Here is a 22,652-nt window from a genome sequence, read left to right as displayed (position 1 = left end):
ACGATAATCTTCAGCGGCTGCTATAATAAGTTTGTCGCCTGTTGCAGCTGCTGTTACAATACGTTTTTATTTATTGTAAATATACAGTTGTTTATTACCGGCACATTTGTCAATTTGTCAAGCATTCGTTGTTTTTTCGCCCTAAATGTGTTTGTTTGTTGTGTATTTGTTGTTTTGGGGGGTATTTGTTTGCTTAAAATACAGTACTTCGCTATTATTCGTATTTTACAGTGTTTGAGAGGTGTAAGGTGATTTTGGTCTTTCAATCATTAGTTTTTTTAACCCTTAAACAGGCAAGAGAAGAAAATAAGCAACAAATAATTTCATGTCATTTTTTATGTCATCTTAAGTAAATTAAGTAAATCATATCCAAAAGAATTTTTGAAAAATGTTATGTATTTTGGATTTTATGAGTTGTGACTCCCAGATCACATTGCCTGTTTAGGGTATAAAAAAAAAGGACCAAATCTATAACTGTAACTGCCATTGCATGTTTAAAACAATTATATCATATACTTCAACTCATATAATGTTGACATATTATATATCATTGGAAAGCTTACAAACTCAAGATTCAGCCTGTGAAAACCGGTTTGAAATCGGAACTTGCGTTACCATAAAAATGGTAAAACAAAATTGGTAAAATGGTAAAAAAAAATGTTGGATTTAGGTCAGGCTGACTAATTGATCACAGATAACTTGAAGCAAATCATGTGACCAGCATACTCAAGACAGACCGTATTAGTTTAACCTGTAAATTTTATAATTTGTAAAAAAAACAACAACTCAGAATACAAAGATTGTTACAAAAATGAATACAAAGTTAATCCCTTTTTTATAGCCAAAAGTGGCAATGTGACTCAGGTGTAACATAATTCAAAACGTGCTAAATAACAACATGAACAACATTTTTATAAATTTTCTTTTTCAGCACCTTAAGACAATGTTCATAATTAATGTTAGCAGTGTTAGTATTCTTTTTTCAAAAGAAAAGTAAGTTTAATATATATTTACTTATCTCAAAATCTGAATGTCCTGCACCACTGGCAGCCATGTTGGATTTAGGTCAGGCTGACTAATTAATCACAACATTTTTTAAACAAATCATGTGACCAGCATACTCAAGACAGACCAGGCTGTGATAAATGATAAAAGGATTTGATGAAAAAATAATTCTTACGCCCCAAAAAAGACGACAAAAACTATGTTACACCCAGATCACATTGCAGGGTTACTTGAAGCCCACTTAGTGAAACCATTCACTACCTAATCTTCAGACCAACTATACTTTACACCCAGTATGCAATTGTAAACAAACTTTTTTTTTTTGCAAAAATAAAATAAAAAACTAAAATAAAAATGATTTACTGTAACGTTAGATACATCATTCTAAACTGGTAACGTTACTTCATTTGGTAATCACTGCAATTTAAATGTCTCACTCATTTACTGATTACCCACACCCCATTATCATGTGCGAAAACACTTATTTATTCAGTTAGAAATCAAACAAATAAAAACAAAATTAAATTAGCACCTTTGCATTTCTGTTTATTTTAGAAATTTACAGAATACTGAATATGCATAGAAGTCAAGTCACTTTTATTTCTATATTTCTTTATACACAATACATGTTGTTTCAAAGCTTAACAATAGAAACACATTCATATTCTGCTATAAGCAGGACAATAGTGTCAATAAACAGCCCATGTCAGTTCGATAACAGTGTAAAGGTCATAAATTGTGCATACATACTATATAGGGCTGGGCGATATGGAGCAAAAAATATATCTCGATATTTTTTGCTATATCTCGATATACGATATATATCTCGATATCTTTGCAGGAAAAATAACCCCCCAAAAACTACTACAAAAACAAATATGCCAAGTACCACAAAGTCTTTTTTATTGGAGTGCAAAGAGGTAGGCAGTTCATGTAGGAACAAAGTGCTTCTGCGACATTTTTAAATATATATATATATTTTTTTATAATTAAAACTAACATCATAAAGTATGATATTTTTTTACTTTGAGCAATTCTGGAGCTCAAAAATAATTGACTCTTCTTAGGAGCATATAACACAAAACAGCCCCTTGGAAAAAATGAAACGTAATAGTAGTTATAAACAAAGGTTTATTTGAGTTCAGATTAACATTTGAGGCAATTGTATTCATAATGTCAAAATTAAACCGACGTAATGTTACGTGAAGGCATTATAGCCTACTATTCCTGCCAAACTTCCATGGTTGCAGTTAGTGTTACTACAGTAAATCCATGGTGAATGTTGCAGATCTGTGGACACTGATAGTTCATTCATGGCACAATGTTTCTCCTGGTTTCCACGTCAGCGCTGTTTGATCCGTTAATAACGGAGAAATGTGAATGCTTCTCACTAGATCTCGCAGCGATGTTATTACTTCTGTGGCGAATTCAAAATGCTTTCTTTACTGCATCTCTTATTAGCGCTGTGTAGTAACAGGCTGTTTCTCAATTCCAAGAACGCAGAGAACGGACTTGTGTTCTCGTGGAGACCGGTCTTGCCAAGCTTCCTTGGAAGAACGAACTCGGAACCGGCCGCAATGACTTCTGGGACACCAGGCGAGTACTAGCTCAAGTCTGCATTCGATGCATCCTCGGTATCAAGAACACATCCGGGTTCTTTCATGCGTCCTCTGTACTTGCGTTCTTGAGAATTGGGTCTGAACTTCGACGGTTAATGATGACGTAAAACGAGAACACAAGGACGCAAGATCGCTGAAGAACGCATATTGAGAAACACCCACAGTGTCGCATGATCACGATCGGCTCGCGCTGCACTGGTCCAAACTGATAATCGGTCCTTCAACCACACAATAACGAGCAGTTTCGTTCCGCTTGCATTACGTTTGCCATTTGATATTGGGCAATATCAATTGGGCTTGCAACGCGCCTACATTTGAAATAACAAAATTATGGTCGGCAGGAAAAATGCGTACCGAAAACCGAACGGTTCAATACGAATACATGTATCGTTACACCCCTAATCTCCATATAATGGAGCCAGTTGTCCTTTTTTTTTTAGACGAGTTCTGTAGCCTTCGGGCTGGTTGCGGGCGCCGCCATGTTGAATGAGACAACACGCGAGGGGAGGGGTAGCAAAAGCAAGGAGGCGGGGGCGAGCACACACAGCACAGAGAAGGCAAACAAGCAAAGTGGCGAAATCAGAATTAAATATAAATAATATATCGATATATACGATATGTCAAAATCCATATCGTGTTTAAAAAATATCTCGTTAATTTTAATACTATATACTGTATACAGTGTATTATTTGTGCACAAACATGTACGTCACTATCTGTGTTTAGTTTGCCATGTATAATAGCTATTTGATGTATTTATTTGATGTTTGCGTGTTAGAGATACTATGCAGTCACACCATTTGTAAAAGAGTTAAAATAGTTTTGAATGAAGTGTTTGCTTTTGCAAGAGATGTGTGAAGTTTTGCGTGTCGTGTGTTTTTTATGTTTATTATTTTATAGAATGGAGCCTAAATTCAGGAGGAAACCTGAAGGGAGTCTTAATATGTGTGACTCTTTGGTCGCCGGGCTCTCTCCCCAGAAAAGGTTTTGGAAACTGCAAGGCGAGCTGTAGTGCACCAAGGTGAAGACCCAAGCAGAAAATCACACGTTCTTGGCCAACATACGATGCAGTTTGGGGTCTTCAAAGGTCAAACCTTTAAGCGGGTTGCCAGTTTGTCCAGTTTCTGACAGATTGCCAGAGTTTCCACAAAGGGATCACCGCAGGTCTTGTTATGCCTGTGTCTTTCGAACGCCCACCTGCTATGCTCCCTGTACCCAAGCACCGGTGGCTGATGCAGGTGTATGCTCAGGATGTCCTTCAAAGACTGGATGAGGTCAAAGCCAGTATAACATCACTGTTTGGACGTGTGCTGAAAATGGATTCCACCAAGAAGGTTGCACGCAAGCTTGCTGGTCACAGTGCTGGAACAGCCACCTGGGTCACAAATGTCGGAAATGAACATGGTCAGGTCATCATGTCTGTTCTTACAGCAAGTGAAGGCTTTGGATTGGCGCAGATGGTTGCTGGCATCATTAAAAGGTACAGCGATGCTGCAGCGCCTCCTCCGCCTGTCCTGTTGTATGTCGACAGAGACTGCTGTGGGGGTACTCACCTCAAAAAGATGTTTGCGGAATGGAAGGACATGGAAATCAGACTCGACATCTGGCATTTCATGAGACGGATTTCTGTGGGGTGCACATCAGATTCACATTCAATTCAATTCAATTCAAATGTATTTGTATAGCGCTTTTCACAATACATATTGTTTCAAAGCAGCTTTACAGAAAGTGTACATGTACACATCAGCTGTACATGTATGCAACTTTCATGGCTCACCTCAGCCGCTGTATCTTCTCCTGGGACCAGGAGGACATGGACAGGCTTATAGCAGCAAAGCGTGCAGAGTAGGAAGCACAGCTCATGCAACCTTCAGATGCTGATGCTTTGCGGCGCCTCAGCAAGAGTGAACTGGCCCTTCACTGCAAAAGAACCACACGTGGCACTGTGGATCTCATCACCCAGCTGATCCAGTCCTTTGAAGGGGAGAGGGGACATGACACTTTGGGTGTGCCTCTCATGAAATCTCGTGGCCTGCATTCAAGATCCCCCTGGTGTACAGCTCTATGTGCAGACAGGAACCCTGAAAAAGGGAGGGCACACTCTGCCAACATTTAGGTGTGCCAGATTGTGACTTCATTGGAATCTTTCCACCTGCATCTAAACAGGTTCAGGTAAAGTAACTGTCCTGTAAGTCTTTTAAAGTAAATGTATTATGGTTGCAAGTAACGTAATATTAAAGTGTTCTTTCCTTTAAATTTTAGGGATGTTGGCCAGTGATACATTTTTCCAAGCCTACCTGTTGGATGGATTAGCCCGGTGGAATGAGGACAGCGCAGATGCTGCAACCTCTCAGGGCGTGCAGAAGCACCATTCATACAGTGGCCTCCTTCGTCATGCTGCTAATGTACTGGGAGAAGATGTTCTTGGACAGAAGATAGTGCCATATGTTAGTCCAATGGTTCCCAACCCTGCTCCTGGAGTACCCCCAACACTGCACGTTTTCTTTGTCTCCCTAATCAAACACACCTGATTCAACTCATCAGCTCATTAACCCATGTGATAATGAGCTGATGAGTTGAATCAGGTGTGTTTGATTAGGGAGACAAAGAAAACGTGCAGAGTTTGGGGTACTCCAGGAGCAGGGTTGGGAACCACTGTGTTAGTCCATATCAATATACTGGTACGTTCATTACAGTTGTCTGTCAAGTGTTTTTTGCTAGTTTCAGCTCGATGCAGTTATCATATAAATGTTTGGAAAATTATGGAATTTTGGAATGGAAAATGTGTAGGAACTTTTTCCCCCCTCTTGTCGTGTTTTAGGTGAACTGCTTGGAGTAAAGTATCTATACCAGCAGACTGGCGAGGTTCCCCAAGTCTACAAGTCTGCAATTCAGGAATTGGAGACTGCTGATGTGTGTATTGTAGAAGATGAGGGCTATGTGGAACCTGTAGACTTTGATGATTTGACTCTCTCTGCCTTTGATGAAGAAGAGCCTCCTTGTGTGTTACCCTCTACATCATGTGCAGTCCCATCAGAGGATCCACACACGTTGCCCTCTACACCATCCACAACACCCTCAGAGGATCCACACGTGTTGCCCTCTACACCTTATGCAGTCACCTCACCTTCTTTTGGTCCCTTGCCAACTCCACCTGCCACACAGTCTGCGCCGCCTCTACAATGGACACACAGAAACCTGTCCAGTGAGGTGTCTTCCTGTGCAATGCCATCTGCTTTTTAAGAGTAAGTAAGAATTCAGACTTTTCATACATTTTATGTACTGGGTTGTTTAAACAAAGGTATAATTGAAGACTTCAGATGCAAAAGCCTCCAAGTCCGTCTGACGTTTTTTGTCTAAAAATTATTATTTTTTTATCAGACTTCTATTTTTATGTTCAGTTATTTCACTTTAATGGCAATGAAAAGCCCTTATTCTAATTATTATATTCTATTCTTATTACCTATTGTCTCTATTTATTTATTTCTTCATTCGTTCATTTATAAATTCCATGTATATAAAGTTTCTGAGTACATATGCGCTGGTGGTCAAAATATGTTTATGTTTTTGAAAGAAGCTTGCATTTAATTACTCAAAAATACAGTAAAAATAAAAAGTTATTTTAAAAGTGTAACTATTTGAACATATTTTTTAAATATAATTTATTCCTGTGATGGCAAAACTGAATTTTCAACAGCCACTTTAAAAAAAAAATTGTTAGGATTCGGTTGGACCTGACAACATCAAAGGTTTTGGTGCAGTCCAGAACTTAGCAGAGACATTGGTTGAACTCAGGGAACACAGTCTTGCCTTGACGAGAAGAATCCGCACAAATTATTAGTTTGTGGCAAGGACTAGCAGATTATGACAAAGAAAAGACCGTGTACTCTCCACAAATCTTCCCTGAAGACAGGCCGGTTTAGGGCAACCAAAAAAATTGTGGCACCAGGGGTAGAGAGTACAAGGAGGTAAGATCTTTTGCATCATATTTTCCCATGTCTGGCTGTTCCTTGAATAGTATGACTACATAGCAACCAGTTTGTATTCTCTCTCCACATTTTCAGATGCTTTGTTGGAGCAAACAGTCCTGCACAGTGGCATGACTGCAACAGAATTGTCGAGGCAGTTTTTGTGAAACTGTGCGCTCTCTATCCCAACCCTGTGCGTAAAGAAGGAGTTAAAATCTCAAGATTTAACTTGATTGCATGTGCCTACAAGCACATCAGAGAGTGCATCTTGAGCAACGCAGAAGTGATGCAGCAGACCACCCTCCAGTTACCTGAGGTCAATCCAGGGGGGGGGGGGGGGGGGGGGGGGGATGTCATCGCCAGTGGCCCATGCATATCGACTGTCACTAAAAATCAGTGGTAAAACGTGAGGAAATGCTAGATTTTTTTATAGCTGACAAAGTTAAAGTCTAATGAAATACACTGACACCTTATTTTTGTCCTTTCAAAAGTAACTAAATGCACTGCTACATATATTAGCCTACAGTAATCATAATTGTATTTAAAACATATAAATGTACATGTATAATTATGTCATTATAAAATATATATTTGTTTATATACACACTATAAATACATTTGAAAATAATAAATTTTCCGCTAAAAAAAAAAAAAAAAAAAAAAAACGTTCCTTACATAGCCTATCTACGCGCCCCCCAAACCCACATAATAAAGATGGACAGTGACATCGAAATTTGCACAAATTAAGCATACGCTACATACAATTGAGGTATTATCGAAATAAAATAATAAATAAATGTTATTTCCCATAAATAAAATGATGAGAATATTTTATATATATATATAATATTCCCATCATTTTATTTAGAAATATTAGCGACGGTCATATGCTTGATTGGCCAGTGACGTTTCACCGGCATTTTTCTCATTGGTCAATTCCTCGAAGAATTCTCGAAGCGCTGCAAACAGCGATTGGCTCATTTTTGGTTGTCACTACCAAAAATAAGGCCGTCTGACAGGTTGCTGTGAAGATGGAGGACGGCGCGCATACGTCTATCTAAGCTATCACAAGATGTGTGAAATAGAGACGGAGATCGCCGGATCGAATCCCGCTCGCAAGTACATTTCACTTAACTCCAGTAAGAATTAAATGACCTGATACAATATACCTGTCTTTCTCTCATATTCTAAAAACTGTAAACAAATGTAATCAAATAAAGTGTAAGATAAATAAAATGAACAAAACAAAAATAAAGGTACAAACACAACACCCATTATCCCCATCATACTCACACATGCGTGCGCGCAAAACACAAACACACACACACACACACACCTCCGCACAGTGATATGCCTTCTGTTGTGAGAACTGGAGAGAACCATCAATCCCTGAGCTGTTAATCACCCAACCCAGTGAACATCAGTAATATTGAACTTTCATCTCAGAAAACGCACACATAAATAACAAGGTAAACTAAAAACCATGTTTAAAAAAAGAACCAAAAGGCATCACACACAGTTTAGAGACAGCTGTCATTGTTGGAGAATTGCTCTATAATCAAACATTAATCAAATAAATAAATAAAAATAACGTGCTGAAAGAGCAATTTTAAGAAGCTGGAGGGTTGTCATTTCCTGGCTTTTTTCCCCCCTATAACCTCATTCCATCAGCACAGCCCTCCATTCACCATATGATTGAGTCTCAGACTCTTCGCAGTACCAGTTGCCAAAGTACTGAAGATGTGATGGTGGCTTTCTCTCTTTGTTGCACTTTCTGCAAAGAATGACGTCTGTCTTCCTCACATACTTTCTTGTGACAGTTCCAGTCTGCTCCCTCTCCTGTTTTCTCTTTCTGTATTGCTGAGTGGAGTAAGGAACCGCTTGACTGGATGTCTGTGTCTGAGCTGATGGTGGCATAGCTGAAGGTAATGGGAGGTTGAAGAACATCACCTGTGAGGTACCAGGCACTGTAGGAAGCTGCACAGGTGGTACAATGAAAGGGAGAGAGACAGGTGGTGCTGGTGCAATGACAGGAAGTCCTTGATGTGATGGTGGAGCCTGGAAGATGGCCTGAGGTTGCGACCTCCCCTTGAGTTTTGCCTCCCCAGCAGTGTTTGGTGGCAGGATAAAAAGGTGAGGCTCAGCCAAATTGCCGGAATAGAGAGTCGGTCCTTTCTGCATAGCCGCAGGAAGGTTCTCAGGTCCTGCCATGGGTGCTTCAGGGGCTTGGATACCCTGCTTCAAAATATCCTGTTCCTGTGACTTGCAACGCCTGCTGAACCTGGGAAAACATAAAGCAAACAATATTAATAAACATTTAAGCAATAATACAAAAGATGGTGTCATCAACTACTATTTGATCACGACTCAGATGACACAGCTGAGATCACAGAGCAATTGATCACACCCTCGTCTCGTGCATCATTGCTTTTGTAAAACGCCGCTGGTACTGTAGCTGTTCGTTTGTATGTGTGTTGGAAAGCTGTTTATGGAGATGGAACGTTGTACTGATTATGGATTCTCTTGCAGTCTTTTGAAGACCATGTCGTGAGCAATAAATCGTATCTTTCATAATGGAGAAGAAAGCAGAAGTTGGACTCTTGTTGATTTGTTTCTAGACCCGTCAAAGCAGCCATAGCTACATTAAGTCAACCGCGTCAATTACTTGAACCCTCTGTGTGGCCCTCAGCTGCTTTAAATTTAGGCTTAGCTGTAACAATGCTAATTTACTCACCATTGTGTGACTGTTGCAGCATTAACTTCTGGGAGCTGGATGGTGTTCTCGCTCATCACCTTAGCATTGGTGAGGATGCATTCTCGGATGTGCTTGTAAGCACGTACCACCATTGTGAAGCGGGACACCCTCACTCCATCACACCGCACCACGTTTGGGTAGAGGGCACAGAGCCTTGTGAAGATGGCCTCCACCACTCGGTTGCAGTCAGGCCACTGTGCAGGACTATGAGCCCCAACGAAACACCTGCAAATTACAGCAGAATACATATTATTAATTTCAATTAGTGATCCTTACTCTGTTCTTTTTTGTATTGCTTTTTTTACCTTTTCTATTCTGTCTGTTTTGCTTTGTGTTGTCTAGATGTTAATTTTTAATATCTGTGCATAGTTATGTGGTCTTGTTTATTTTATACAAAACTTTTAAGATAATCGAGAACCTGTGTTTGCTAAATTTAACATACCTTTTGGTGCTCTCCACACCTGGTGCCACAATCTTCTTAGTGGCCCTGAATCGTCCCTGTTTTAGGGAGGTTTGGTGAGTAAATGGTCTTCCTCTTGTCATACTCCCCCAATGCCTGCCATAGGGTGATTATCTTGACCCACTCTTCTCCAGTCAAGGCCAGGCGGTGGTCTCTGAGGCTAACCAAAAACTCTGCCAAGTCCTGCACGGCTCCATACCCCTCAATATTATCAGGTCCAACAGAATCCTAAAATGAAAGATAATTTAGGAACTTTTGATAGCAGCAATGAATACAAATATTCACATGAAAGCACAGCCAACATAACCCATATTTTGTTTACACACGTTAATGTACATTAAAAACGAAACTGGGCCCTTACATCATGTGAAGTGTTCTCTTCAGATGTCGGAAGACCAGTTTCTGCCGAGAATTGGTCCACTGGGACTACATGAAAAAGGTAAACATTTAGTTTAAATTAGTATTTTTGCCTTTCAATATGACATATATACATATAGAGTTAGTGTGACAACAGTTACCGAAACCTCTATGAATACTTTGGTAAACTCACAGCTACTGTATGTGCTCCAGGAAAGAGTCCTGGCTTTGAATGACTGTGCGGTGAGCTGGTGACAGGAGATGTCACTGGTGATGGAGGGACCACAGACAGTGATTACATGGAGCAGGTGACAGGAGGGGTTGGAGATGATGCTGCAGACACTGATGCTTGTGAAGAGGCAGCAGGTGTCCGTTCTGTATCAAAGGTGGGGACAGTGATGTCCTGAAACTCCTCAAGTTCCGCATAACCTTCATCCACTTCTATACCAACCTCAGTGGTCTCTGACTCTTCAATGGCCAACTTGTAGTCCTGCAGAACTTTACCAGTTTGCTGATAAAGGTATTCCACTCCAATAAGCTCACCTTTAAAATATTAAAACAATGACAATTAGATAATATGCCAGGATATTATATTATAACTCAATGGTTAAATGGTATGTGTACACTTGAATGAAATTGTCACCAAAAACAACAAATAGTCATCTACCAGTGTACTTTCTTGGCCCAACATAAGGGATGATTTTCTTGCCCATAACCTCCTCTGCAAGAGTATTGACAGCATGACGCAGAAGATGATTGTAGGAATGTGGCTGCTGCTCATCAGTTGTTGCTGCCACAGCCCGGTCCTCATTCCACCTTGCAAGTCCATCCAAAAGATATGCCTGGAAGAAGGTGTCACTTGCCAGCGTACCTGTAAATTCAAAAAAGAAAAATAAGACCACACAAAAATGTCATATGGATACATAAATAGCTGTTCTTGCAATTCTCATACTTATTTTAATATATAATTAAATCAAATCTTATTTGAATAATTCAGTGAAGTCACTTATTTACCTGGGATGAATCTGTTAAGGTGCAGGTGAAATGACTCAAGCGAAGTGGAACCTCTGGCACAGCGGTAGGTTGGCAGACGGTGCCCTCCCTTAACTAAAGTGCCCGTCTGCATGTAGAGCAGAGCATGTGAGCGGAGTGGAGCGGTGAGAATCTCCGCTCATCGCTCACGGAACTGTTCACCCCTCCGCTCCCCCGCTCAAAGCTACATCAGGCCGCTCCGCTCATTATCGCTCAGCGCTCAACGCAGTTTGCTTCGCGCTCCACTCAAATCGCCCCCCGCTCGCTCCAAAAAAGAAAAAAAATCTACATAGGGGCCTATGACTTTTAGCTTAGACCACAGCCTTACCTCCTAAAGAACTAATGAGCAACAACAACATTTTTCAAATAGAAATATTTTATTTCAAATGACAAATTACAAATTAGTCACAAAAATTCCTGTAAAATTAAATGAATAAATGGGCCTAATAATATAAATAAAAATTATATAAACAAAAATATACATAAACGTTTTAAAAGTAAATTAACTATTAGGCCAACATTCTTATAACTGAACTTTTGCGCAGCGCGCAGGATTAAAATTTAAATTGGCTTATATCTATTGTACAAAAAAAACTGCTGTAAAATTAAACGAATAAATGGGCCTAATAATATAAATAAAAATTATATAAACAAAAATATACATAAACGTTTTGAAAGTAAATTAACTATTAGGCCAACATTCTTATAAATGAACTTTTGCGCAGCGCGCAGGATTAAATTTTGAATTGGCTTATAGGCTATCTATTGTAAAAAAAAAAATAAAAAAAAAAACTGCTGTAAAATTAAACGAATTAATGGGCATAATTATATAAATAAAAATATACAGGCTATAGGCCTACATCAAAGTTTTAAAATGAACTATTAGGCCAAAATTCTTAACTGAACTTTTGCGCAGTGTGCACGTGGATTTCAATTTAAATTGGCTTTGTTGTCAAACAAAAAAAAAAAAAAAAAAAATGAATTGCTTTCCTTATCTACAGTTCTTTTGAGTTGACCTTCAAGAACACAAGTTTGGACAATGTCTGAGGCTTCAGACTCATGCGGTGGTTTCTTGAGAGCAAGCCAGCAGCGGAGAAAACTCTCTCTGCGCTCGCAGACCCGCTTGGGATGCTGAACACAATGCGAGCCACTTTAGACAGGCGGGGAAAAGACGTTGAGTTTTCTTTCCAAAATCGAATGACATCTGCGTCCGGGTTCTGTCTCGGGGATGAGAGGTAATTTTCAACTTCACCTTTGGCGTCTCCGGTAATGCGTTGCTGCTCGTTGAAGTATGACCCGAAGAGGCGAGCTCTTTTTGGTTCAGGCTCGGGATTCAGGTCAGCGGCGGGTGGTGTGTCGGTCTCGGGTGTCCCACTGGGAGCATTAATTTCCTCCGCTTCTTTTATGAGGAGGTCACGGATCTCCCCGAGTTTGTTGCATACAGACTCATCTCGGATTATCCATTCTGTCTTGAAACGGGGATCTAACACTGATGCTAAAATGAGATGTTTATCAGTATAGTATATTCCATAGCGAGTTGACACGTTGTTTGCCAATGTTTCTGCAAAAGCAGCGATGCCCATTGGAAGTGCAGCGTGAGTGTCATCGGTGAGCAGGGATTTTATTTCTGTGACAGCAGGGAGGATCATCCCCAGGTTCCCCAGCTCCTTCTGCATTTTTTCTGTGAGGTCTGCCAGAGGTGTCAGCACACTGACAAGGTGCGTCAGCTGGCGTACTTGATTCAGGGTGATGTTAGCAACATTAGACTTGAGTTTGTTTTGCCATAACGGGTCTTTTTGGAACAGCCGGATGACCGACTGAATCATCCGAAGCTGGCTGCTCCATCGAGTGGCGCAGGCAATTGTGGGACGGACCCCTAATTGGTCTGTTTCCTCTGTGTTCAGGGTGCTCTTGCGTACACTTTTCACCAGCTTGCCGACTTTCACTAACAGCCTATTAATGTTGTCGTGCTCGTTAACGGCATCTTTGATCGCCAGCTGAAGCATGTGAATGGGGCATCTCAGATGTAAATTTGACACAGTAAAGTACTGATTTATCATAGTTTCTACATTAGTTGTTATCACTTCCACATGGACTTGCGAGGGCGCCGGCGGTTCCTCATCCTCCTCTTCATGTTCTGCGCTGCTGCTGGCATCCGCGGTCACTTCACCCTCCGCCTCCTCTTCAGTGCCAGGGAGGAGGTTAAACGCCTTGATCATGTTGCTGCCACTGTCAGTGACGACACGAATCACACGTCGTTGCACGTTCCAATATTTCAGTACACTTTCATACTTTTGATAAATACGATCTGCGGTGTGGTGCCCTTGAATGTGCTCACAGCCCAACAAAACCGTGTGCCCCCGGAACGTCCCATCAATGAAACTGGCCACGATGCCAAGGAAGCTGTGCCCTCTTCTACTGGTCCAAATGTCCGCTGACAGAACGAGCCCATCACCATTTTGCAGTAGGTCTCGCAGTTTGGCTTCCATCTCTTCCAGAGCATGTGGCATGAGCGTGTCCCGTACGGTGTTGTAGCATGGGGGTGTGTAGCCATAGATATCATATATAAAGGCTAGATGTCTCGTGCGCACTGCTGGCCAATGGAGGTCGACGTCCGCACGTGGCGGCCATCTTGCGACAGTGTACTCGCTCACTACTTCAATGGTGCATGTACTTTTAAATAACCATAACTTGCTCATTTTTCTACCGATTTTCAAACGGTTTGGTTTGTTATAAACGTCAGAGATGTAGTTATGACACTGCATACATACACTGCATACATATGAAAAATTATAACATACATTTTCAAGCATTCGGAATTATAGCCACGTTAATAACGTTTGTAAGAAACCAAACCGTTTGTAAATCCGTCAAGATTTCAGCGAGATAAGAGGATTTGTGTGCGTGCTGATCATTCACCTTAATGCACAGAGCACTGTCACAAGATGGCCGAACGATGATGCCGGAAGTGACTGCGCCATAAGACATCTAGCGTTTATATATGATATCTATGTGTGTAGCCCGGTTGAGCTGCGCTGGCAAAGTGTTGCATCCCTTCGCGTTCTCCTACACTCAGCGGTTCATAGTCCATGTAAATCATTTTAAAAAATGCTACATCCAGCTCTCTTTTTCTCTCCCTTGTTATAGTTGGGCCTTTGCGTGCAGTGAAGAAACTTTTGAATTCCTCAACCGTTTTCTTTTGTTGCTGCTGCTCCTCCTCTAGCTCTATCAAATACAAATTTCACGGACGACACAAATGAAATAAAACAAACCATTATGCCTACTTGAATGACAAAACGAATTTGTTTGAATATTAATCTATATTTAATTTACACTTTGTTACAAGTTATCATATTCAATTTGCTAACCTTTGGCTTTCTTCCCAGCGTGTTCACGTAGCACACTTTCATGCTTTCGGGAAATGTGCCTTTTTAGATTCCAAAAGGAATCTTTACTTACTGAAACGATGTCTCCACATTCGTTTTCTTCTACCACATTGTCACTGTTAGTTCGTTTTCTAATAGTACACCTGTATGATTTCTCGTTTTCTTTTTTGAAGTACTTTTGGAACTCCATTTTGAATGAGTTTTGATTGAAAATTGTCTGTTGATGACAGTGAAAGACAGATGGATTCTGGGTGACTGAGCATGCTTCAGACTCGTGGTGAGCGGAGCGAAATTGGAGCGGGAAATAGAGCAACGCTCCGTCGTTTTAAAAATGCCGCTCTGCGCTCAGTCTAATGGTGCGTTCACACCGGACGCGTTTAGCGCGTCAGGCGCGAGTCATTTCAATGTTAAGTCAATGCAAAGACGCGTTACGCGCGTAAAAAATTCCTGCGGCGCGAATGAGGCGTTTAGCGCGGCGCGGTAGACGCGAATTCGCCTCATTCGCGCGTCAAGTTCGCGCGAATGACGCGAATTGAGCGTCTGGCGCGTTAAGCGCGTTACGCGCGAATGATTTTATTAGTGCTATTTGTGCATTCACGCGTTTGACGCGAATTCGCGTCTGCCGCCCGAGTTGAAAAATCTGAACTTCTGCGTCAATTCGCGCCGCGTTAACCAATCAGGAGCCTGCTTGCATGCTGCTGTCACGTGGTGAAGTGACAGTTTATAATGTTATTTTATGTTTGGCCTCAATAAATTATTTTGTAATATGACTAAAAATGCACAATAAAGCAAATAAAAACATAAAACTCGATTTCAATATATGAGAGATACTCATTTTGTATTGAATCCTATTTATTCCATATCTATTCTAGATTATATGAAACATTATTAATCTAATGTAAAGACAACAAACACAATTTAGTGTATAAAAAAAAATCACAGGACAGGTTTCATTTTTGAAGGCTGCAGCTCCATTTATTATCAAAACAAAAATAAATCACAGATTAGGTGCGGGCGAGGGTGAACCTCGCGCCGGGCTGTACAGCGCGGGCTCGTCAGGCAGCGACCACCACTCGAGGCCGAGGCTTATACGGCCTACGCTTTCCTCGTCAGCGTCCTCACCGTTAGGTCCACCAAACCTACCTCCTGGAGCAAATTGTGAAACCCCTGAAACCCTCCGGAGGGTCTGGTGGACCCGAGAACAGCGACGATGTCCACTACGCTGCTGTTTCTGCTCTCCAGAGCATATACGAGCGGTGACTCTCTCGATTAATGCTAATGCTAATGCTCGATAAACATCTAAAAAAAGATGGCCGCCAACAGGTTTCGAAACTTTCGCCTCTGACGCGCGTAAATTTCGATTCAAACTTTTGATTTTACGCGCGTCAATTTCGCTCTTGACACGCGAATGCACACAAAGTGGTCAAGCGTATAACTAGACGCGGCAGGCGCGAATTTTGACGCATTTTCGCGTCCGGTGTGAACGCACAGTAATGGTGCGTTCACACCGGACGCGTTTAGCGCGTCAGGCGCGAGTCATTTCAATGTTAAGTCAATGCAAAGACGCGTTACGCGCGTAAAAAATTCCTGCGGCGCGAATGAGGCGTTTAGCGCGGCGCGGTAGACGCGAATTCGCCTCATTCGCGCGTCAAGTTCGCGCGAATGACGCGAATTGAGCGTCTGGCGCGTTAAGCGCGTTACGCGCGAATGATTTTATTAGTGCTATTTGTGCATTCACGCGTTTGACGCGAATTCGCGTCTGCCGCCCGAGTTGAAAAATCTGAACTTCTGCGTCAATTCGCGCCGCGTTAACCAATCAGGAGCCTGCTTGCATGCTGCTGTCACGTGGTGAAGTGACAGTTTATAATGTTATTTTATGTTTGGCCTCAATAAATTATTTTGTACTATGACTAAAAATGCACAATAAAGCAAATAAAAACATAAAACTCGATTTCAATATATGAGAGATACTCATTTTGTATTGAATGCTATTTATTCCATATCTATTCTAGATTATATGAAACATTATTAATCTAATGTAAAGACAACAAACACAATTTAGTGTATAAAAAAAAAATCACAGGACAGGTTTCATTTTTGAAGGCTGCAGCTCCATTTATTATCAAAACAAAAATAAATCACAGATTAGGTGCGGGCGAGGGTGAACCTCGCGCCGGGCTGTACAGCGCGGGCTCGTCAGGCAGCGACCACCACTCGAGGCCGAGGCTTATACGGCCTACGCTTTCCTCGTCAGCGTCCTCACTGTTAGGTCTACCAAACCTACCTCCTGGAGCAAATTGTGAAACCCCTGAAACCCTCCGGAGGGTTTGGTGGACCCGAGAACAGCGACGATGTCCACTACGCTGCTGTTTCTGCTCTCCAGAGCATATACGAGCGGTGACTCTCTCGATTAATGCTAATGCTAATGCTCGATAAACATCTAAAAAAAGATGGCCGCCAACAGGTTTCGAAACTTTCGCCTCTGACGCGCGTAAATTTCGATTCAAACTTTTGATTTTACGCGCGTCAATTTCGCTCTTGACACGCGAATGCACACAAAGTGGTCAAGCGTATAACTAGACGCGGCAGGCGCGAATTTTGACGCATTTTCGCGTCCGGTGTGAACGCACAGTAAGACCCGCCCGCTCGCGCTCCCCGCTCGCTCCCGCTCCACTCCGCTCACATGCTCTGATGTAGAGCTGCACACCTAGAGGATCCTGGATCCTGCTTCCGCTGGGACTTCAAGATCTCTCTCATCCGGGCTGAGTTTATAAGTGGGACTCCAACGACCAGCATCTCCATCAAATGCCTGAATATGGCTCTCAATCTGCGCCAGGGTCTCCTTGGTCCCACGAGTGGTTCTCCTGCAATGGAGGGCTAGCTCGCTACAGCTGATACAGCGCAGCACATCAGCCTCGGATGAAGGTTTCCAGTCAGCTTCTAGCTCTGCACGTTTCGCCTTCTTCAGGGCCGTCAGGTCGACCTGGTCCCACATGAAAATACAGTGGCTGAGGCGACTCATAAATGTGGCATACACTGGTGTGAGTGGGTGGTGCAACCCACAGCAAACCTATGCATAAAGTGCCATATATCTAACCGGATGGTCATTTGCTCCCACTCTTCAAACATCCTCCTCAGAAGAGTGTTGCCACAGCAGTCTCGGTCGACATACAGTACCTCGGGAGGAGCCACCCCAGCCACTCTGTATCGCCTGATGAGGCCTTCAATCATTGGCCCGAGACCAAAACCTTCACTGGCTGTGACCACGGACATGATCACCTGTCCATGCTCTTTGCCAACATTGGTTGCCCAGGAAGCAGTGCCATAGCTGCGTCATGCTAGTTTTCTGGCCACTTTTTTGGTAGAATCCATTTTTAAGATCCGACCATATTGTGATGTTATTGTGGCCTTGATCTCATCCAGCCATTGCAGGACATCCTGGGCATACACCTGCATCAGCCACCGGTGCTTAGGGAACAGAAGGCATTGAAGGAGCAGGTTCAAATGTCACAGGCAGGATCAGGCTTGACGTGACAGCACTGGCAATCCCCTTGCAATCTGTCAGATACTGGACTGTCTTTTGCAACCACACCGCATGACGCTCCTGCAGCTTGCGCTGGATCTGGCTGCTGCTGTTTCCCAGCTATGAATTATTTTATTTTTTTATAAATACATAAAAAAACAAATGCAAATTCACATTGCTTCCCTTTACTTTTTTATCTCTGGAATGGAAACTTGAATATTTTGTTGTATGTTTTAAATAATTATAAACGTACATGCCAGATGTGCCTTCTCAAACTTAGTTGCCTCTGCCAGCAGTGTGCTGTCATCTATCTCAATGGACACAGTCGGGCGGGTGAGGGTGGCTGAGGGCCGCGTACGTGCCTGGGTCAAAGCTACGAAACAAAACACAGGACAAACAGATAGACATGACTACAGAACAATAAATCCTAAAATCCTACAAAGCGATAAATACTAAACAAACCAAAAAAGTGTTATACAAATAAATGTTTGCTTACAAGGTGCTGGCTTTGACGGGGGAAACCAGCCTTTCTATGGTCTTGGTCAGGCTTTTCTGGTTAGGCAACTTCCTAAACAAGAGGGAGCGGAGAGAGGCGGTGGAAGTATGGGTGGACGCAGCGTGCTGGGTGGTGGTAGCGTGCTGGGTGGTGGTAGCGTGCTGGGTGCTGGGAGGAGGCAGCGTGCTGGGTGGTGGTAGCGTGCTGGGTGGTGGTAGCGTGCTGGGTGCTGGGAGGAGGCAGCGTGCTGGGTGGTGGTAGTGTGCTGGGTGGTGGTAGCGTGCTGGGTGGTGGTAGCGTGCTGGGTGGTGGTAGCGTGCTGGGTGCTGGGAGGAGGCAGCGTGCTGGGTGGTGGTAGCGTGCTGGGAGAAACCCAGCAGGTGCTTTTCTGTTAACTAGATCTCTGTGGTGCTGACTTAAGCTTTTCTTGGCCTTGTCCAGCACTATCTCCGGGGACAGGGGTCATGTGTACGGCTTTCCTTTGTTGGCCTCCTTCACCTTTGCCGCTTCCACTGTATCAGTCAGATTCAGGCTCCCATCAGCTCGTCTCCTGAAGAGGTTCCATCTAAATTAAAACAAGAAGATATAAAGACTATAGAAAAACAGACAAAACACATTTGGTAACACATTAGTTAATACAGCTGTGCATAATACATTACTATATTTACTCATGATCACCTTGTAATGTTGATTATAATATTATGCTTCGTGTGTGTATATTTTTCCAACAGTCTCAAAATGTTGGCTTACATATCAGAATCTCAGAATGATCCCTGAGGAAGAGGTCATTTTTTCAAAAATTATTATACCACTACTTTCCCCTCTTTGAAACCCTCTGCTCTTTTACAAGTAAATGTCATGCATTCAAAATGTTAGCCTACTTAGCTAAAACAAGTAAGTTTAGCATCAAAATATACTAAAAGTACTAAAAGTAGACGCATAATGTACACTATATTATTGGATTATAATTAGTGATGCCTTAATGTGTAACAGTCATTTTAATGTTGCAGCTGATAAAGCTGTAGTAAACTGTAACGTTAACGTTATATACTTTATTCTGCTTGGTCGGCTAATCTATAAAATCATTTTTTTTTATAATATTTTGTATTAATTACTTGAATTATTAGCTAGTCTGAGTCACAGGTTATTCATTTAAAACAACTATATATATTTGGCACTTTATTTTTATTGATAAAAGACTGACTTACTTTGCAAATGTTGGTCAGAAGTTAGTCAATGAACGTTATCCTCTTCTCCAGCCGCAATCCGCAAGTCTCAGGGGGAGGAGTCTCCCATGGCTCTTGACGTTGATTGGTCAATTCTTGGTTAGCTACAAGGCTGAATCATGGTAGTGATACGAGCCGTGATTGGCCATAGCATACGAATCTTGGTTGCAGCCGGGAACGTGATTGGCTGTCATAACCAAGAATAATACGAATCTTGGTTGCAGCCGGGAACGTGATTGGCTGTCATAACCAAGAATAATACGAATCTTGGTTGCAGCAGGGAACGTGATTGGCTGTCATTACCAAGAATAATACGAATCTTGGTTGCAGCAGGGAACGTGATTGGCTGTCATAACCAACAATAACAAATATTTACAGGTGGCATGAATGGATAACGCGTCTGAGGTCTGACTACGGATCAGAAGATTCTAGGTTCGACTCCTGGCTGGCTCGGTTCTTTTGAACTTTCGATTCTCGACCATACATTGTGACGGCTCTAATCGAGTCTGGCATGGATGCTCGCATAATACGTGAAATATTGCACATTAATTCAATATCATATCAAATTAAGTCTTTACAACTCATGTGATGATTCATTGACTGAATACGTTTCGTTTCACTTCGTGTTAGTTATCTTCAATAAAAAGCATATAGGCCTGCTTGAATCCTTTGCTAAACTGACACTGCTAAACTACACTGAAGAAAGAGGTAAAAGGTGACCTAAACTAATGTTTTTAACCTAAGCCATTTACGCGTTAAAAGAGTGCAAGTCTACTGCCCTCTCGCGGCATCTCCTCATAGATTAAATTCAGAAAGGTAAAAAGAATATCTGTAAAATGCCTGTTTCATAGAATATCTCCCCTGCTGTAATGAGATGCACTATTGGCGCCTGAAAAACGGGATTATAACATATTAACAACATGTAAAACACAAGATATTTCCTTTGTATTAGTTCAGGTAAATAACGATGTACTTGCAAGCACATGCCGCGAGAGGGCAGTGCGGTTCACTGTCTTGAACAACATGAGAGAGACTTTCCATTTTTACCATTATACGTTGTCATCATTTTATAGTTAAATGGCCCTGGGATTTCAAATTGCAGTGTAAATGAGTCTCAGTGTGTAACTATTTTGTGTACCTAGTGTAAAATAGATCTATAAAGGAAATGAGGGTGAAAATATTAAAATTCTAAATTCAAACAAAAATGAAAAAGACAAATATGCCCTCAAGGACGCACAAGGGATAACTCTAATTTGTACTCATGGTGCTGGCTGTTAAATCAAAATGTTGTCTTTTTTAAACTTAAAAGCTTTCACGATTTTTATTTTCTTGAAGATAAACAAAACAGTGGCGAATTCGACGAAACGTATTCAAACAAAAAGGAATAATTTCAGTCGAGTACTGACATACTGCAGTGAGCCAGATTAATTTGAACCTTCACATACATTGTAGGTGCGTCCTGTCTCCATTCACCACACTGTTTGTTGCAACATCATGTTCAAAGCCGGCTAAAACAAACTCGAGAATCGAAATTCAAAAGAACCGAGCCAGCCAGGAGTCGAACCTGGAATCTTCTGATCCGTAGTCAGACGCGTTATCCATTGCGCCACTGGCCCGCTACGTAATTCACGTACACAGAGAACTCTCAGAAAATCATTACTTTGCAAGGTATTTAAACCAAAAGTTTCAAAACTTCAAATGTTGTGATTCATGTACCGCGGCGAGTGAAGCTAATCATTGCTAAGTTTTAAAGCACATTATCGCACATTAGAACTGACATCGTTCTGTTTGTAGGTTGAAATACACATGTGTGATCTGTACGTATACAGGTCCATGTAAGGTAATTGACAAAACCCTTATCATTCGTCATTATGAATAGGCACTGGGGTAAAGGGAATCTTTGATGAATTACAGCCACTATTTGATAAAGCTCAGCGTGTTGCCAGATTGAAAGAAAACACACCACTAAATAATGTTGCGTCTACTAGTTTACCTAAGGCCCTGTGACTTTTCCAGTTGTTCATATTTACTGGAAAGGATTTCAAAAATATATAATTTTTAAACAATAAAATATATTCACTAAACACCCATGGCATTCGATTTTTATAAATGTACATTATTGTCTCGAAATCACACATATATCCATGTTTTTGAAGACTTTAAATGCTTTTTTGTCTTATTTTTTACGTTTTTTTATTTATATATCACCATGAAATCGAAATGTAACTTTTAATGTAAAATTTAACTTTGTTGTATTTATTATAATTTATTTATCCATGCACATCATCATTTTTTTTTTTTTTTTTTTTTTGCATGTGCCATTGTAATCTTTAATCAAAATAACTTCTCCCTCAATCTATTCCTGATGGACAAAATCAAGTCCCGCCATACATTTTTTTCTTGTTTGAAAAGAGTTTCATTTGGATATACACCAGGCATAACCACCATAGGCATTGAGGGGGACGAGTCAAACTCTGTTTGCACGCTTTAACCTCGCGCACGAGCAGATCCGTTTCATCGCTAGAGAAGTGTTCAGTTTTTCCACTTGCAAATTCCGCCATGTAAATAGAGAATCCGCCATGGCGCGAGAGCAACTGGCTTTTAAAGGGAATGGGAGATGAGACTCTGATTGGTTTATTTTACGTTACGCCCAAAACACACCCATTACTCGAATAGGGACAACCCTTTTAGACCATGCGCCGGGAACGCCGACCATTTTCCCTGTCGTTAAACTAGCAAAAGTGGATTAGGACACGCCCTAAGTGCGCTTGCGCCATGCGCTTTAGACCAGTGGTTTCCAATTCCAGTCCTCGTGACCCACTGCT

General features: G+C 41.6%; 1 protein-coding gene and 1 long non-coding RNA gene across 5 annotated transcripts; both read right to left on the bottom strand.

Moving 5' to 3' along the window:
- Positions 1 to 7,403: 7,403 nt before the first annotated feature.
- On the bottom strand, positions 7,404 to 13,779 carry LOC311283203 (uncharacterized protein). 4 transcript variants are annotated; one of them, XR_014626030.1, is made up of 8 exons: positions 11,179 to 13,779; positions 10,832 to 11,035; positions 10,616 to 10,707; positions 10,358 to 10,539; positions 10,169 to 10,233; positions 9,790 to 10,035; positions 9,327 to 9,572; positions 7,404 to 8,873 (listed from the first exon to the last, which is right to left on the bottom strand). XR_014626030.1 is itself a non-coding variant. In XM_084397495.1 (7 exons), exons 5-7 carry the CDS (start codon positions 9,888 to 9,890, stop codon positions 8,252 to 8,254), a joined length of 969 nt encoding a protein of 322 aa, XP_084253621.1. In that variant the 5' UTR covers positions 9,891 to 10,035; positions 10,169 to 10,233; positions 10,358 to 10,707; positions 10,832 to 11,035; positions 11,179 to 13,779; the 3' UTR covers positions 7,404 to 8,251. The 4 variants fall into 3 exon arrangements, 1 of the variants encoding a protein (XP_084253621.1); XR_014626028.1 differs by having other exon boundaries at positions 10,358 to 10,707; XR_014626029.1 differs by having other exon boundaries at positions 9,434 to 9,572; positions 10,358 to 10,707.
- A 3,514-nt stretch (positions 13,780 to 17,293) lies between these two features.
- On the bottom strand, positions 17,294 to 19,876 carry LOC311283595. Its single transcript, XR_014626087.1, has 4 exons — positions 19,810 to 19,876; positions 18,602 to 19,166; positions 18,359 to 18,478; positions 17,294 to 18,225 (listed from the first exon to the last, which is right to left on the bottom strand). It is a non-coding gene; the product is annotated as an uncharacterized lncRNA (long non-coding RNA).
- Positions 19,877 to 22,652: the final 2,776 nt, after the last annotated feature.

This window comes from Rutilus rutilus, assembly GCF_951802725.1.
Source record: "Rutilus rutilus genome assembly, chromosome: 23".
NCBI classification, from domain to species: domain Eukaryota; kingdom Metazoa; phylum Chordata; class Actinopteri; order Cypriniformes; family Leuciscidae; genus Rutilus; species Rutilus rutilus.
Note: the sequence above shows the minus strand (reverse complement) of the source record. Positions and strands in the feature narration are given on the sequence as shown.

Coding starts and splice junctions, on each gene's coding strand:
- LOC311283203 (XM_084397495.1), bottom strand. CDS start 9,890: ATGACAAGAGGAAGACCATTTACTCACCAAACCTCCCTAAAACAGGGA. Junction 9,573..9,789: donor GGTGTGGAGAGCACCAAAAG/GTATGTTAAATT, acceptor TGTAATTTGCAG/GTGTTTCGTTGGGGCTCATA. Junction 8,874..9,326: donor GCTGCAACAGTCACACAATG/GTGAGTAAATTA, acceptor ATGTTTTCCCAG/GTTCAGCAGGCGTTGCAAGT.